General features: G+C 45.6%; 1 protein-coding gene across 5 annotated transcripts in view; it reads right to left on the bottom strand.

Moving 5' to 3' along the window:
- The window catches only part of ARHGAP21 (Rho GTPase activating protein 21), a 141,667-nt gene that overhangs the window by 45,545 nt on the left and 76,826 nt on the right, over window positions 1-19,296 (bottom strand). For all 5 annotated transcript variants that reach the window (XM_040434403.1, XM_040434405.1, XM_040434406.1 and 2 more), the window contains exons 5-6: window positions 18,665-18,743; window positions 16,832-16,886 (exon numbers count right to left, since the gene is read on the bottom strand). In XM_040434403.1, coding sequence (XP_040290337.1) covers window positions 16,832-16,886; window positions 18,665-18,743 — 134 coding nt within the window. The remainder of the gene's footprint in view (window positions 1-16,831; window positions 16,887-18,664; window positions 18,744-19,296) is intronic.

Raw genomic sequence — 19,296 nt, 5'->3', positions numbered from 1 at the left:
AGGATTCATACAGTAAAACTAGAGAGTCAGAGAAAGACACAAACATTATGCCTACAAATGAGCGTGACACACCAACTTACACTCATCAGCGAAAAATGTCCCGTAAAGATGGTTATTCTGTGCTTTTCATTATCGCTTGTACAGCACAACTACACCTTTAGTATACCGCTACATTCCAGCACTGCATGTATGTGTAAAGTCTTATGGACTGTACACAGGTCTCACCATATACACTGATAAATCTGCTTCTCTTCTATTACAAAGTTGTTTGCCTGCAGCCACCACTAGAGGGAGCTCAGTGCATAAGAATTTTCATACTTACTGTTGATCTCATTGAACTGAGCTCCACCTAGTGGCCACTGCATGAAAAAAAAAAAAAATGTCTTGCCCGGAATACATCTCCAGGAGGAAAACAGACGACACAACATGCTCCAAGCCTGTTACTTACTGGGGAGAAACAAGTCACTAAACAGACATGTGAGGAGAGCAGTCAGGTCCTCTTTAAAGTTCTTAAAATTCCACATCTATCTGTGCAATGACACGCATAATGTGAAAAACCGAGAGCGCGTGAGGTTATAGAAACCGTGAAAAATTAGTTATGTTAACTTAATCCGTGGTCTGACTTCCCCCATAGGCTTATAATAAGAATATTGTTGATGAAGCCGCCTTTGGCATCACGAGGATTTCTTATTGCTTAGATCTGGACAAGTAATGTAATATGTTATAACGTAACTCAACTGTATATGAACCAAAATTGTGACCAAGCGCAGACCTGTACTTATTCATATCTGACATCAAAGGGGGTCTCCCAAGTGGACAAGTCCTACTGCAAATGAGAAACCACTGGCCATCAGCTGATCACTGCCTACCTGACCGTGGAGACCACCAGTGATCAAATAACTGGGGTAAACTGCACATTTCCACTGCAGGGACCTCTGCAGGAGAAAGGCAGTATTGCATATTGCTCATCTATTTGAATAATACATGGTAGCACTAAGTCCTCCACAGCAGGAACCTCTCTTTGCTAGAGGACAGCATCTTTAATGTAACTTATTTAACTTTTTCCTTCCATCAAGATGGTCACTACTACAGCACCACCAGGATTGAGTCTTACAGTATCACAGACTACCAGATGGAAAATTGGTAGTATGCAGTGGAATAACCTTTGCAGCCATATTGGTCAAAATGAGGGGGCGCTGTTCAGAAATGCTGTGCGACAACCAGTGTGCTGCAATGACCATTATATGGTTGTCACCCGGCTTTCACAGAATCTGACCATCACTTGCACTAGATGCAGAATATCAGCGAGTTGGACGTCGATTTAATTGACAAAACCGTTTCTAAATCCTCACCAAATCCTGAACTTGTGAACGCAGCCTATAGGGCAGGGATGCGCAACTTGCGGCCCTCCAGCTGTTGCAGAACTACAACTCCCAGCATGCCCGGACAGCCTACAGCTATCAGCAGGGCAGGATGAGAGTTGTAGTTTTAAAACAACTGGAGGGCCGCAGGTTGAGCATCCCTGCTATAGGGTATGTCCACAATGTGGATTTTTGTACTATGTTTTCTATTGTGGACAAGGCTGCGGATCGGCTCGCGGCTTAGGCTGGGTTCACATCATGTTTTTGCCATCTGTTTGACATATATACAAAAAAAATTAAAAAACATGCTGCAAACAGAGGTATCTGATCACCATAGAGTTTAATTGTTAAAAAAAAAAAACCTATACAGTATGTTAACGTACATGTTTTTTTACCCCTTTACTTTAAATGGATTGCAAAAACACGATGTGAACCTACCTTTAGCTCTATTGAATGGAACTAAGGTTGGGTTCACATCACGTTTTTCCCATCTGTTTAAAACCTAGAAAATGCATATTAAACCATCAGCAGTACCTTATAGCATGATTATGAAGTGGTCTGTCTATTCTGTACCATGCACAAAAAGTCTCCCCAAAAAATAAAAAAGACTTATTTAACTGGTCACACCATGTAAACGATAGTCTTGAAGTGTCCCTGCAATGCCGGCGCCTGCGCGCTGTTCCACTCCGCTGTGAGGTCGTCTTCAGAGGCTCAATGCTCAGAGAGCCTGCGCATGCACGAGACTATGTTCAAGCACCCGGCAGTGAAAGAATTGGAGATCCTATGAATCAAACGCTATGGGGCGGGAAGCGCTTGACTTTTTCAACTTTTTTTTTTTACACTGTGCAGGATACAAGAACATGGTGTGCTGCATTTTCTATCCTTTTTTTTTCTAATGCATACGTCAAACGGAGGCATAAAATGTGACGTGAAGACACCCTAACGCTTGAGCGAACACCTGAAGAGGCAACCGCCCAGACAAAAAAAAAAAAAAAAAGGACTTGCCCCTACTGCAGGCCTGGGAACTGCAGGGCACCCCAGCTGCTGTGGGAATTTTGTCGCCATGCCCCTCCCGAAATTCCGCCATGTGAACGGGCCTTTAAGGTTTGATGGCGATTTGCATCCTCTAACCGCTCCATGACGTGCACCACCGCATAGCTTTTGGACTGCAGCGGCAACCGAATTGTAATGCACCTCGGAGTCTCGATATTTCAGCCCTTAGAACAACCTGCCTGTAAATGCGATCGGCACTTAATCACATGCATCCATGCAGCAACCTCCGGAGCGCTTGCACAATGTGTGGGTCAAGCTGGTGCCAGGCAGAGATTCACTTACAGAAAGGAAATGATTATTAGACTTTATCTAATTACCATGCTATAGTAATACAAGCCATTGCTTAGAAAGCCATCAGATCTCGAGGTAAGCAGCTGATGATTTCCAGTATACCTCAGGCCCTCCTGGGTTTTTTTCTTTTAATTCACGGAAGGAGCATGCTGGTACTTGTAGCTCAGCAACACGTTTACGGTCAACCCACAATAACCATACCAGACCACATGTAGCTTGATGAATCAGATTTACCTACTTGTTGCCAGTTCCTAGTAAATTGCTCAGTCTTGCCAAGTACTTTCCATGGAAATACAGAAGAATTTGCTACGGACCCTACCATATTAAAGGGGTATTACAGGACAGGGCAATTGATATTGTATTGCTAGTATATTCCAGCAATCATTGATCAGAGGGTCTGACCCCTGGGACGGGCCACCAATGGTCAGAAGAAATGGGCTGTGACTGCTGAGCTACTACAAGTCAGCCCCATGTGCCAACACTTGCCCTTAATGAACTACCCCTTTAGTAAAGGCCAGGAGTAAGAAAATGTATTCTAATTCGTTCACGTGATATATTATGCGATTTTAAAAACTAAAATTTACATTCAGATAGTAATATGGCTCCTCAATCTGATCAATGCGTCAATAATTCAATTGCACCAAGCTCAGACCCCCCCCCATGCAAGGAAAACAAAATATATAATATATAAAAATAATCTGGTTGCCTACAGTCACCACTAGATGGAGCTCACTGCATATACTGTCCTATTATTGAGTTTTGAGTTCAGTGTAGTGCCCTCTAGTGCTGATTTAACACAGCTAGAGTTTTAGTATTTAAAAGTATTCTGTCAACTGTTATGTTAAACTGTTGACAGCACTAGGTACCGGCTGGGCAGAGGAGTACAAAGATAACTTTTGTGGGGTAGTGTGAATATGAAGTTTGATTCTGCGCTTGCAAATGCCCTGGAGGCGGAGCTCCACTGTGAAGTGCTCTGTGCATTGAGCTGCTTCATAGCCCCTCCCGTCGGCTCAGAGTGACAGCTGTACTGGTCTCTTGGATGGATGTTACTGCTGACAATCTGAGCAAAAGGGAGGGGCTATGAAGCAGCTCAGTGCAGAATACTTCACTTTGAAGCTCCGCCTCCAGGGCACGTGCAGAAACAGAATCCAGCATAATAAAAGTTCATATTCACACTACTCCTGATAAGAAAACCTCCACAAAAGGTAGGTTTGTGCTGCCCTCCCCAGGCCTTACCTAGTGCAGTCAGAGGTTTAGCATGGTCAAAACTGCTGACAGCCTCCCTTTAACTATGTCTATATACAGGCGAGTTAGAAATCAGCATCAGAAAACCAGAACTCTAGTATAAAGACACATTTAAACACGATGTATAATAGAAATGAACTAGAAAACATTGGGTTTATTTAGAATAAAAAGCAAAATGGAGTCCAAGGATAGACAATCACTAAGTGCATGATCTTGTGGGGTATTAACTGGGGAGGGTATGAGGTCATAAGAATAAAGGAGCGACATAAGACTTGTCCTCATTACTACAATTAAATCTAACTTGTGCTCTCCGTAATAACCCTCAGCCCCAAGTGAACAAAGAGCACAAGGGGTTAAAAAAGCCTTGAAGGCAAATTGAGAATAGATCCTATGGTTCCACCACAGATCGGGAAAAAAACCTAAAAAACTGTTCTTTTCAGATCAGACCATGAAACTGCAGCAATCAGACGGCGGAAAAAGACACATTTTCTGCCATTTTATTTCAGGCTGCGGAGCTGCACTTCGATAAATACGCCCCATTGTGTCAGACACAAGGCTTCTTCTCATTCCTCCATACAGTAATGGAGAGCGCTGCCTGTGCAAGCATCAAACTGTAAGAGCGGCCGGGGAGGCAGATGATGAAGGATTAGTCCTCTCTACTGACCAGAAAAACAGGACGTGCCCGCCGCCTGACGAAAAATCTAACGTTACGATGTACGATTTCTCAAAAACTCGCCAAGGTTTCCGCATGCAGATTTAAAATGCGCCGGTTAAAACACGTCTGAATAAACGACAGATTACCGCGGGATATAGACTTGGGTGTTGAGGACATCGGTGAACCCCACATGTGGATCCATTTCTGGCTATGGCCCCAAAAACTGCATGTCTGATTCCAGCCTGAGAAAAGGTTAATATGCCGCCTGTGGTCGCCCAGGGGTTATTTTCCAGGAAAGCCAATACTGACTCACATAATAATCAGGAAAAAATCTGAGTGTAAAGAGAATACATGAATTCCCAGGAAATGGCAGACTAAATGTCATTGCCCAAACAAGTATGAAGAAATAGACAAGAAAATGGCAAGACCTGAAGAGCAACAAAAGTCACGTATGATGAAGAAGGGATGATGAGTAATGTAGTTCCTCCCCATTATTTAGCATTGACCTGGATCCTGTCATCATACTCCACTAACCTAACAAGGCGATGTCCATATCAGCCCATAGGTCTGTCTAGAGATCTCGCCAGGAAGTGACATTCAGAAGTATTTACGGCACAAAATATAGAAAGAAATATAAATAATACATATATATATATATATATAGTGCATGCTGCAAGATTTCTGAAGGGGTCCAGCATTAAAGGGGTTTTAACCTTAGTGATGTATCCTCTGGACACCTAGAACCCCGCCGATCATCGGTAGTAGTACTGCGGCCTGCTCACAGCTAGCCTAGGACAGTTATGGGCAAACTGCGGCCCTCCAGCCGTTGTAAAACTACAGAATCCCATCATGCCCCGCTGTAGGCTGATCGAGGTAGGCAGACTGGGCATACTAGGAGTTGTAGTTTTACAACAGCTGGAGGGCCGCAGTTTGCCCATCCCTGGCCTAAGAGCAGCTCAGCCCCATTGAAGTGAATGTGGAAGCTGTGCTTCGGAAGAACTGAGAAGGACACGACGTTCACAGGAGCGCCGGTGTCTTCTCAAACAGCTGATCAGCGGGGGTTTTAGGACCACCACCGATCAGATATTGATGGCCTATCCAGAGGATAGGTCATCAGTATTAAAATCTTCCTCCATACGAGTTCCAGGAGTGAGGTGGATTTTGGGTGGGATCCACCAGATGGGCTAACCTTCTCACCGGATAACCCATCTGTGTGCACTTTTAAGACATTAGAAGATCAGTCAGCAGAGAGGGGGCGTCTTCAAGAGACAACCCATACAACAGGGATCAGCAACCTCCGGCAAGCCACCTGTGGTGAAACTACCACTCCCAGCATGCACACTTGCTTGGCTGTTGTCAGAACTCATGTAAAAGTGAATGGAGGATGCTGGGAGTTGTAGTTTTACCACAGCTGGAGTGGTGACCACTTGTAGAGTTTAATATTGTATACTAGAGTGAAATATTCTAATATTTCGATAAAGCAGTTGACCGCTTTGAACAATCCTTGTCCTCAAAGCGTCCTGCTAGTTATTTCCTCACCGATTAGCGGTAATATGTAAGAACACAACAGCAAGCGTTCAGGTTCCCTGCAGCGCCACCACAGGGGAAATGGAGCATTACACAGCTCTCATTTAAAGAGGAGCTGTCACCTCTCCTATGACTGTTTAAGCAACTACTTGCATCCCCCCATGTAAGAATAGATCCGGGGCAGCTATTCATTTGACTGTTGAGCCATTCCTTTATTATTCCTGCTAGCAGTTATGAATCAATTACTAGTAGTTTGTAATGAAGGTCCAGGTGGGTGTTACCAGTGGGGAGTGTGTCCCTGCACAGTCTGATATTATCCCATCAGTGCTGCTAGTGACCGACTATGTAGGGGCACCCCTCGACTGGTAACACCCAGCTGGACCTTCATTGCAAAATACTAGTAATTCATTCATAACGTTGGGAAGGAATAATAAGGGAATGGCACTACACAGAGTCACAAGTATACATGCTCCAGAATTGTTATTACATGTGAAATGCAAGTAGTTACTAAAACAGACATGTCAGGAGAGGTTATCTGTCAGCAGATTTGTACCTGACCTGTTACATGTGCACTCGGCAGCTGAAGACCTCTGTGTTGGTCCCATGTTCATATGTGCCCGCATTGCAGAGAAAAATGTTGTTGTTACACCTAGAGGCTCAGCTCTCTCTGCAACTGCTGCGTCCTCTGCACTGACAGGATCAAGTATGATGACGTTTTCATTGCCTGGCCCTGTCAAAGTGCACAGGGTGCAGCAGTTGCAGAGAGAGCTGAGCCTCTAGGTGTAATGGTAACGCCTCCGTTGCTGCTAGAGGCTCATTTGCAGATATTAAGACATCATTATTCCCAGCAATGCGGGCACATATGGACATGCACATGTAACAGGTCAGCCAGTGTCATAGGGACAAAACTGCTGACAGATGCCCTTTAACCACTTCAGCCCCCAGTGCTTAAACACCCTGAAAGACCAGGCCACTTTTTACACTTCTGACCTACACTACTTTCACCGTTTATTGCTCGGTCATGCAACTTACCACCCAAATGAATTTTACCTTTTTCTTCTTACTAATAGAGCTTTCATTTGGTGGTATTTCATTGCTGCTGACATTTTTACTTTTTTGTTATTAATCGAAATTTAACGATTTTTTTGCAAAAAATTGACATTTTTCACTTTCAGTTGTAAAATTTTGCAAAAAAAAACTACATCCATATATAAATTTTGCTCTAAATTTAATTTATTGTTCTACATGTCTTTGATAAAAAAAAAATGTTTGGGTAAAAAAAATGGTTTGGGTAAAAGTTATAGCGTTTACAAACTATGGTACAAAAATGTGAATTTCCGCTTTTTGAAGCAGCTCTGACTTTCTGAGCACCTGTCATGTTTCCTGAGGTTCTACAATGCCCAGACAGTACAAACACCCCACAAATGACCCAATTTCGGAAAGTACACACCCTAAGGTATTCGCTGATGGGCATAGTGAGTTCATAGAACTTTTTATTTTTTGTCACAAGTTAGCGGAAAATGATGATTTTATTTTTTTCTTTTCTTACAAAGTCTCATATTCCACTAACTTGTGACAAAAAATAAAAAGTTCTATGAACTCACTATGCCCATCAGCGAATACCTTGGGGTCTCTTCTTTCCAAAATGGGGTCACTTGTGGGGTAGTTATACTGCCCTGGCATTCTAGGGGCCCAAATGTGTGGTAAGGAGTTTGAAATCAAATTCTGTAAAAAATGACGAGTGAAATCCGAAAGGTGCTCTTTGGAATATGGGCCCCTTTGCCCACCTAGGCTGCAAAAAAGTGTCACACATCTGGTATCTCTGTATTCAGGAGAAGTTGAGGAATGTGTTTTGGGGTGTCTTTTTACATATACCCATGCTGGGTGAGATAAATATCTTGGTCAAATGCCAACTTTGTATAAAAAAATGGGAAAAGTTGTCTTTTGCCAAGATATTTCTCTCACCCAGCATGGGTATATGTAAAATGACACCCCAAAACACATTCCCCAACTTCTCCTGAGTACGGAGATACCAGATGTGTGACACTTTTTTGCAGCCTAGGTGGGCAAAGGGGCCCATATTCCAAAGAGCACCTTTCGTATTTCACAGGTCATTTTTTACAGAATTTGATTTCAAATTCCTTACCAGGGGGGCTAATCAATGACAGGGGGGCTAATCAATGACAGGGGGGCTAATCAATGACAGGGGGGCTAATCAATGACAGGGGGGCTAATCAATGACAGGGGGGCTAATCAATGACAGGGGGGCTAATCAATGACAGGGGGGCAAATCAATGACAGGGGGGCTAATCAATGACAGGGGGGCAAATCAATGACAGGGGGGCTAATCAATGACAGGGGGGCTAATCAATGACAGGGGGGCTAATCAATGACAGGGGGGCTAATCAATGACAGGGGGGCTAATCAATGACAGGGGGGCTAATCAATGACAGGGGGGCAATCAATGACAGGGGGGCAATCAATGACAGGGGGGCAATCAATGACAGGGGGGCAATCAATGACAGGGGGGCAATCAATGACAGGGGGGTAATCAATGACAGGGGGGTAATCAATGACAGGGGGGTAATCAATGACAGGGGGGTAATCAATGACAGGGGGGTAATCAATGACAGGGGGGTAATCAATGACAGGGGGGTAATCAATGACAGGGGGGTAATCAATGACAGGGGGGTAATCAATGACAGGGGGGTAATCAATGACAGGGGGGTAATCAATGACAGGGGGGTAATCAATGACAGGGGGGTAATCAATGACAGGGGGGTAATCAATGACAGGGGGGTAATCAATGACAGGGGGGTAATCAATGACAGGGGGGTAATCAATGACAGGGGGGTAATCAGGGAGTCTATATGGGGTGATCAGGGGCTAATAAGGGGTTAATAAGTGACGGGGGGGGGGGGTGTAGTGTAGTGTAGTGGTGCTTGGTGCTACTTTACTGAGCTACCTGTGTCCTCTGGTGGTCGATCCAAACAAAGGGGACCACCAGAGGACCAGGTAGCAGGTATATTAGACGCTGTTATCAAAACAGCGTCTAATATACCAGTTAGGGGTTAAAAAAAACACATCTCCAGCCTGCCAGCGAACGATCGCCGCTGGCAGGCTGGAGATCAACTCTCTTACCTTCCGTTCCTGTGTGCGCGCGTTCACAGGAAATCTCGCGTCTCGCGAGATGACGCATATATGCGTGACTCTGCGCAGGGCTGCCACCTCCGGAACGCGATCCTGCGTTAGGCGGTCCGGAGGTGGTTAATGTAATGACATATCAGGTCCTCCATTGCTCTCTGCCCTGGCTGATAAATAGATGAAGGTCAAGAAACAGGATGATCCCCAATAAGGTATTTGAAAATGGGTATTCCAAATCAGACCACACCTTTGAACATTTAAGAGTTTGATTTTCCTGAATACGGGTAACAAATACTGAAAACAGAAAAGTGAAGCGCTGTGGTGTCCAGCAGAAGGATATGTGCATGGTACTTATGGTCAGTACAGCCACTGAGTTATTCAATAAAATGTATCTGTATAGCGCCACCTGCTGTTTGTTTTTTTTCTTATTTTTTTGACCTGCTCACTGTGAAGGCCGCACATGCTCAGTTTCATTCTTCAACTGCCTCCTGAGCTGTGATTGGGAGAGCATGGACACGCCCCCTGAGCTGTGATAGGGAGAGCATGGACACGCCCCCTGAGCTGTGATTGGGAGAGCATGGACACGCCCCCTGAGCTGTGATAGGGAGAGCATGGACACACCCCCTGAGCTACAGCAGAAAGGACACTCCCCTTGAGCTGTCAGCTTGATATAAATCTAGCAGAGCAATGAACGTGGAGATCTCTGGACCCATGTCAGGTACAGGGCTGGTTCTAGCTTTGTTAGAAAGATTGTCATGTACTATATGATGTCTGATTTTCATTTTTATAATAATCATGGGATAACCCCTCTAATTCTGGTATTTTAATTATGAACCAGGAGGCCTAGGATGAAAAGTGTTTTAAGGTCTTTATAGGTTAAAAGTGTAATAGAAAGGCTATAATAAATACAATCAAATGGGTGTCTTGAACTGGGCAAAGACCAGAAGATAGCTCCACAGCTATAATAATGTGCTACAAACCAGACCAACAAGTGGATTAATAATACATGAGAAGTATCTTTGCGGTTTCCTTAGAAAACAAACACACAAAGCATTAAGTACCTGGACTGGTATTTGAAGTGGAAAGAAATGGACTCATTCCTTATTAATGCTGACGTTAGAGGTCTGCTCTTGTGATGATCCAGTTGGTTATGTGACTACTCCGGACGCTGAATTTGTATCAGTACAGATTAGATGACAATCCCTACTCATCGGGGGTTCAGCTTATATAGAGACCATGGCCAATTTCACACGAGCGTAATTCAGTGCAAGAAATGCGCTCCGTGTGTCACGTGCTTCCCCATCCTGAACGCTGCTCCTATCACATGGACCCAGGGCATTATAATCATTTATAATGCTGTGTGTTCCTGCCTGACCTCACATAATGCCGTCAGTACAGATCGAGGTCGGGCAGGAACACACAGCATTATAAATCATTATAATGCTCTGGATCCATGTCAGAGGAGCAGTGTTCAGGATGGGAAAGTGTAATTATCGCACTGAATGCACTAGAGTCAAATTGGCCATTGGAAACAGAGCACATAACGTGTAGAGTAAACCTCAATGCATTTCGTATATGAAGACAGGCATCCTGGTAGCGGGCTACAATAGAGCAGCACAGTGTGCACTGTAGTCGTGGCGCACGTCCATGGTTCAGGCTGTCTGCCATCACCCATTCAAAGGGTGCAGCTCTCTGGTATCCTTCGTCTTTCAATTCCTTACATTGGGCAAGATCTCTGCATGCATCCAGAAAATGGAAAAGCAGGTTTATAATTCCTCTCAACTCAGAAAATTGTGACTTCTGATCAGTCACATCCCTTTCTCTAGAGAGACCAAGGTGGTACAGAGACTGGCAGGGACAGTGGAAGATCGGGAAGGAGTATTTAAAGGGCATCTGTCAACAGATCTGTACCTATGACACTGGCTGACCTGTTACATGTGCGCTTGGCAGCTGAAGACACCTGCGTTGGTCCCATGTTCATATGTGCCCGCATTGCTGAGAAAAATGATGTATTAATATACAAAAATTAACCTCTAGGTTGCCATTACACCTAGAGGCTCTGCGCTCTCTGCAACTGCTGTGCCCTCTGCACCTTGATTACCAGGGCCAGGAGTTAAGATGCTTAGGGCTCATTTATCACCACTGTATCCGTTTTTGTGGTCTGCAAATTGCAGATCCACAAAACACAGATACCGGCCATGTGCCTTGCTCATTTTGCAGAAAGGGACGGCCAGCCCCATGGTAGAACATGTCCTATTCTTGGAGAAAGTACAGATGCGGACAGCACGCGTTGTGCTATCCACATCTTTTGCAGCCCCATTGAAATGAATGGGTCAAGTGTAAAAGTACCCTAAGCTGGGAGCCGTCAGGGAAACTTGCAAAAATCCTAAATGTTCCTTACTGGAGAATCTGCCACTACTCGCCATTTTCTTCTGATCCAAGTTTTTCAAAATCACGCAGTATGTATTATGGGGCAGATTTAGGAAACAGACTTTAAAAAAAAAAGTCTTTGTTGCCCATAACAACCAATCACAGCTCAGCTTTCATTATTCAAGAGCACTATAAGCAATGCAAGCTGCGCTGTGATTGGTTGCTATGGGCAACAAAGACAAATCCATTTACCCCTATGTACAGGGATACATCTGTCTCCGGTCAATTTTTTTTCGGACTTAGCGCGACTGAGCGGGATAAGAAGGAAGGTCACAAAATATGGAAGCGGACATCTCCCCACCAAAAAAAGGGCATCATTAAAAAAAGAAAACTAATAATAATAAATAATAATAATAATAATGCTAGAAATAGGAGCAGTGACAGCTCAGCGGGAGAACTAGCAGTTAACGCCAGAAACAGAAGCGAGCACCAGGATTCATGTTGTATAGGTTGATGTACAAAACATATATCACAAGTCTGTAATTAAGCAACGAGAAGATGAAGCTGCGAGTAACCATGGCGACCAGCCATGTGACTGACAGAACACGCTAAGGATCACGCTCCGTCGTGCAGGCAGCGCTCGCTGGAGTATTAGGTTCTCACACGACAGAAAACAAGACGAATCCCAGCGGCTGTACCTTCTACGAGGCGATGATGCCAAATCAATAACGGATGCTGAGGACTCGGTGGATGATACAGAATGGGGGGAGGGGGGAGAAGAATGGGGGCACACCAAATGTTCAGACGTCTTCTAGGAAAAACTACTGGGATGTGTGCATCTGTCAGAAGATTTGCACCTATGACACCGGCTGACCTGTTACATGTGCCCTTGGCAGCTGAAGACATCTGTGTTGGTCCCATGTTCATATGTGTCCGCATTGCTGAGAAAAGTGATGTTTTATTATATGCAAATAAGCCTCTAGGAGCAACGGGGGCGTTACCATTACACCTAGAGGCTCTGCTCTCTCTGCACTTTGACAGGTCTAGGAGCAGACACCTGGTCCTATCAATGTGCAGAGGACGGGGCAGTTGCAGAGAAAGCGGAGCCTCTAGGTGTAACGGCAACACCCCTGTTGCTCCTAGAGGCTCATTTGCATATAATTAATCATAATTTCTCTCAGTAATTAGGGCGCATATGAACATGGGAGCAACACAGATGCCTTCAGCTGCCAAGTGCACATGGAACAGGTCAGACAGTGTCATAGGGACAAAACTTGATGCCCTTTAAATAAAAACTTGGACAGTACGAGTACGGCTTCAACACTCACCCCTTTAATAATCTCTCCCTTTGTCAGATGGATGGGAGCCCGGCTCCTGCTAAGCGGCTGTTTGATGGGCACGCGCTGTGGCCTCTTCATTGTTTACCAGGCACAGCGGGTAATATTTACTACAGTATATGCTCCAAAAATCTGTCTAAATGGTGGAGCAATTTGGCGCATCTAGGGTCTCTACACATTTCCCCACATACAACAAAGGGTGGGCCTGAACTGAAGGGCTGGGGCCGGGGATGCACTAATTTGCTCCAAAGTTGTGCCACTATTCTGCCGTGAGAAACGGTCTCAAAGTAAGCCGACAAGTAGTCCGCGAGAAGGGTCTATTCCTGCACCAGCCGGAGCCCCGTGCTAGATCTGGTGCAGCCTGTCCAAGTCCACTCCGTCTTCAGCTTTGTTAAATCTGGGCCAATTTCGTACATTTTGCAGTGGCTGTGAGCGTTACCACAGCTCCTTCCCGTGCATGTGAAATGCACATGTAGTTCCGTGCACAGCCACTACTGGATGTACGGCACTGTGCCTGAATACCTCAGTACCACGGCCCCTTTAAACAGCCGATCAGTAGGGGGTGTTGGCAGCTGAAACTCCACCAGATACTGAGGGCTATAAAAAAAAATAAGGTAAAAAAAAAAAAAACCCATAGGCGGCTGTGCGCCATCAGGGTAGAAAGTTGATTTCCAAACAATTTTGGCAACAAGACATCTGTGACTCAGGCATCATACATTACTCAAGACATCGAGCCCCTATAATTAACAATTCTACCTCGGCGCGTTCCCTATCGCCACGCCGCTTAATTTATTGGCGTGCCCATTGCTCTTGCACGCTCTAAGTTTTTTCTTATTTTTTTTTGTTCTTTTCACTTTTCCCCACAGGACGCAGTCCATCTACGTGGACCAGAGTCTTCACAGTAACAGAGCTGGTCGACATTAAAAAAGGTTTGTCCAGGATTTTAAAAAATTAAATAAATAAAAAAGTATGGCCGCTTTCTTCGAGAAGCAGTGCCGCACCCCTGCACGGGTTGTGTCGGGGACAGCAGCTCCGCTAAAGTAAGGCTACTTTCACACTGGAGTTTCTGGGTCCGCTTTTGAGATCCGTTCCAGGGCTCTCACAAGCGGATCAGTTCAGCCCCAATGCATTCTGAATGGATAAGGATCCGTTCAGAATGCATCAATTTGGCTGCGTTTGGTCTCCGTTGTGCCCGTATTCCGCTTTTGAGGCGGACACTAAAACGCAGCTTGCAGCGTTTTGGTGTCCACCTGACGAAGCGGAGCCAAACGGATCCGTTCTGACTTACAATGTAAGTCAATGGGGACGGATCCGTTTTTCACTGACACAATATGGTGCAATTGAAAACGGATCCGTCCCCCTTTGACTTTCAATGTAAGTCCAGACGGATCTGTTTTTTTGAATGAATAATGCAAACTGATCCGTTATGAACGGATACAAGCGTTTGCATTATCGGTGCGGATCCGTCTGTGCAGATACAAGACGGATCCGCATCGAACCCAGGTGTGTTCAGGGCTCTCAGAAGCGGTCCAAAACGGATCCGTTTTCCCCTAATGCATTCTGAATAGATAAGGATCCGCTCAGAATGTATCAGTTTGCCTCCGATCAGTCTCCATTCTGCTCTGGAGGCGGACACCAAAACACTGCTTGCAGCGTTTTGCTGTCCGCTTGATGAAACTGAGCCAAATGAAATCGACACAATCGAAAATGGATCCGTCCTCCATTGACTTTCAATGGAGTTCATGACGGATCCGTCTTGGCAATGTTAAAGATAATACAAATTCCGTTCATGACGGATGCATGCGGTTGTATTATTGTAACGGATCCGCCCAAAACGCAAGTGTGAAAGTAGCCTAAATGGGACGGAGCTGTAATATCACACACGGCCTGTGGTTCCACCACCCAGCATTGTTACACATGTTCCTTGGACATCGGTTTCTCAGCTTCGGGGTCTCAGACCCAGGACTACAGCGCCCCCCTCTGTTCAGATGGCGTCAATGTGTTCATTACTATAGTGAAGCAATTTCAAGAGGTTCACATCTAGAGGCTCACATTTAAAGGATATTTCCTCCTTATCTCCAGATTCTAATTTTTACCATTTATATCCACTTACTAGGAAAGCCGAGTGACATGACACAAAATGATTTTTTTAAACAAATGTGCACAAAAAAAAAACCACAAAAAAAAAAACAAAAAAACACCGCTGAATATTTTCCCAAATTTCAGCAGCAATATCTGCATCAGTTAGGGTATGTTCACGTGATGGGTGAATCAGCGTAGATTCCGCGCCAAGATAGTGGAAAAAAGAAGCAGGACGCCCTACTTTTTTTTTTCCCAGTGGGGGGGAAAAAAAAAAAAAAAAAAAAAAAAATGAATAAAATAGGAGGCTTTTTAGGCACAGAAAATGCATGAAAAACAGCACCACAAAAATGTTGTGTGAACGAGCCCTTTCAATTGATTTTTCAGTGGATTTCCCTCTAGGACAGGGGTAGGCAACCTCCATACTCCAGCTAGGACATGGCCTAGTCCTGTAAAGGTTAACCTCCACCACTCCAGCTGTTGTGAAACTACGACTCCCAGCATGCTCCTATCATTTCTATGGCATTCTGAGAACAGCCAAGCAAGTGTGCATCTGGGGAGTCATATTTTTTCCACAGCTGGAGTGCTAGAGGTTAGCCATCACAGGCCTAGGAAGAGGCCGCAGGGCTCACGGAGCACCGGACTCTAACAGCTGATCGTCGGGGTCCCGGGTGAAGATAGGTCATCAATATTTATTACCGTATAACCCCTCATCGCCAGGATATGCCTCCATTGTCTTATAGGTGCAGGTCCAAGCACTGGGAACCGCACATATATCGAGAACGGAGCCCCGAAAGTGAATGAGAGCGCACTGCGCATGAGCAGCCGACCTCCATTCATTTCTATGGGGTGGCCAAAAAAAGCAGAGAGCTGGCTCGGCTATTGCTGTCTGCTCCATAGAAATGAATAGGACCATGGGCCGCGTTATGCGCAGCACGCTCCCATTCACTTCTATGGGAGAGGCGGGGATTAGCGCTTGGTGGTGGACGGACCCCGGGAAATCTGGGGTCCTCCAGCCACAGCACTCCCCACTCCGTGCTCGATATAGGTGCGGGTCCCAGCGGTGGGACCTGCACCTATCAGACAATGGGGGCATATCCTAGCGATATGCCCCCATTGTCTAAGATGGGAATACCCCTTAATGGTATACGCACACGGCAGTGCAGTTTAAGAGGATTTTCTGCACGGTATTATTCTACGTTTTCGCACAAAAAAAAAATGTATATGTTACTGGCGGATATGCCCCATACCTCACCCGTGCCATTGCAAAGGGAGAAAACTGCACTGAAAGTCCCCACAAACAAGTGACATGCTGCAGATTCCAAAATCCACACAGCAGGTCAATTTCTGCGCACAAAATTTTGAGGAAGATTTTGAAAATCTCAAATTTCTTACTGGTACTGTATACTGGTTCCTGCATGAAAATCAATACGCACCATGTCCATATACCCTTAGATTTTACAAATGCTCGTCCTCTGCCTTAGGTCTGGAAATTGTATTTAGTCTGGAACAGTGGATGATGGGAGTCAAATCTCAGATTTATGACAACACGTGGCCGCCATTTTTCAGTACAGCTAAAAATCCAGAATTCTGAATGGCAAATCTGCATACAATCACGGAGGCAAATTTACCTGCTGGGCTCCTGGAACGTCGTGCGACAACCTCTATAGGAGCTGCAGTGGTTGTCGGCCAGTTCACAGAACGCACCTTATAGAATCTACACACACACACAAAATGTGACCCGACCATAGAGGAAGACAGATACTTACCAGCTGGAGGATGTCTTCATCTTTTGGCATCACGCTAAGTTCCAAGGTGGAGTCACTGCAAAAACGACATTTCACGTTCAGTCAGTTTGTCCTCACGGACTGCTGTTTGTACAGGTCTACAGCTCATAGCACTGAATATTCAGCAGGAGCTTGCTCTGCCCAAAGATAACATTCTTAAGATTCTATGAGTGATCTGCAAAAATAAGACGACATTTCTTCCTCTTTGGAAACCTCCTCGGTATGCAGTCGTAAAGGACGCGAGGCTGAAAGTGGAGCCCCTATGTATATTAATCTATTTGGCCGCACTGCTCAGCTATTACTGTATACATTAAGGCTCCATTCACACGTCCGCAAAAAATGGGTCCGCATCCTTTCCGCAATTTTGCGGAATGGGTGCGGACCCATTCATTCTCTATGGGGACGGAATGGATGCGGACAGCACACAGTGTGCTGTCTGCAGCCGCAATTGCGGAGCGCGGCCCCGATTTTGGGTCCGCAGCTCCGCAAAAAGACAGAGCATGTCCTATTCTTGTCCGCAGCTTGCGGACAAGAATAGGCATTTCTATGGGGGTGACGGGCTGGTGTGTTGCGGACCCGCAATTTGCGGGTCCGCAATACACCACGGACGTGTGAATGTAGCCTAAAGGGGTTATCAGAGCCTGGAAATTCCTGGGCTCCTCACACCGACTCTACTTACCTGGCCCCCCACGGCCACCGCTGCTGTTTCTTCCCGTGCGCGGATGAAAACAACCGGTGGTGGTGGGGCAGGGCAGCCAATGGCAGGCAGTGACTGGAATGAGCCTCCCGAGCGTCACCCGCGATGCTAGGGAGGATCGCCCTGTCACCACCTGCCACTGGCTGACACCCCCCCCACCCGGACACCAGATGTTTTCATTCACGCACAGGGTGAAGCAGCAGCGGTGGCCGTGCAGGGACCAGGAGCGGCGCGGGAAGCCAGGTAAGTAGAATCAGTGTGAGGGGCCCAGGCATATGGGGGAGGGCATTTCCAGGCGTGGATAACCCCTTTAAAGATTTACAATCTGATATGGTACGGGGTGGCCTATTAAAAATAGCCTGTCTCCAGTGATATGACAAGATGAATGAGCGAGTGGAGAGTTTTTTTTGCTGACAGTGGTCCCCGTTCAGGTCTCTGCATCTTCGGGCAGGTCGGATTATGTCAGCTAATACTGCAGTGATGCTTCAGAAGAAAAAAAAATGTCCTGCTTTTTCCAACAAGATGGGACAACATGCCGCACCTCACGGGACTCACTGGCATGGGTTCATGGACTGTTTACGGAGGAACGAACTGTGAGCGCGGGGTTATGACCGCCACATTCCCTAGACGTGTCCACATGCGATTTTGATCTCTGGGAAAATTTAAACCAGAAAGTGTCCGCTAACAATCCACATCCCCTGGAGGAACCGAAGGAGAACATCACAAACACCATCCGCAGCATCACAAGCGGTGTCAGTCGACATAATCCGACCTGCCCAAAGATGCAGAGATGTGAACGGGGACCGCCGTCAGCGTCTTTTGTGACTTGTGGGTAAATGAAAACAACCCACTTGCTTGTTCATCTTGTCATACTATCGCTGGAGGCGGCTACTTTTTTGCGGACCACCCTGTAGATACACGGCTGTATAGTGAACTGAAAGGCCAAGCAAGCGACCTGCATTCAGCTCTCTGTACACATCACATCCAGTTCTAAGAAAGGATGCTCCAGAATGGTTATATCTTGGAGAACACACACATTCATAGTAGACAGATGTGTCAGGACACGATTTCATAACCTGTAAATACGGATACCTGCGGCAGACAGTACGGCGACATACCTGTTCTGGATTAAAGCAATGACTTGAGAATAAGTCTTCCCAATAACACTCTCCCCATTCACCTTGATGATTCTATCCCCTAGGAAAACAAAAAGTAAAGTATCACACACTTCAGCCTACAGGAGGTCACGAGAGGTAATGACAAAAACCGCTCCCATTATATTGCATCAGAAGAGCAGATCGTAAAAATGCAAATAATAAATACTACTACTAATAATAAATATTTTAATAATGCACAAATTACTACTACTCCCACTAAGAATAATACTAACAGTATACAACACAATATTAAAAGGGTTTTCTGAGAACTTGTGTTTTAAGTTCGGCGTACAAGGTTCAGGTTATCTAAGAATTCCTTATGGATTTTGCTACCACAGACCATAACGGAATCCCTAGATAACCCGAACCTTGTACGCCGAACTTGAAACAGAAGTTTGCTCAACCCTACTGATGACCTGTCCTCTGGATAGGTCCTCATTATCTGATCGGTGGGGGTGCAACACCCGGGACCCCTGCCGATCAGATGCTTGAGAAGGCACCTGCACTCCTGTGAAGGGCCCCGCCTTATCTCAGCTTTTCCTAAGCTAGTGACATCACGTTCATTGTTCACGCGGCCCAGGAGCAGCTCAGCC

The sequence above is a fragment of the Bufo bufo genome, chromosome 5, assembly GCF_905171765.1.
Source record: "Bufo bufo chromosome 5, aBufBuf1.1, whole genome shotgun sequence".
NCBI classification, from domain to species: domain Eukaryota; kingdom Metazoa; phylum Chordata; class Amphibia; order Anura; family Bufonidae; genus Bufo; species Bufo bufo.
Note: the sequence above shows the minus strand (reverse complement) of the source record. Positions and strands in the feature narration are given on the sequence as shown.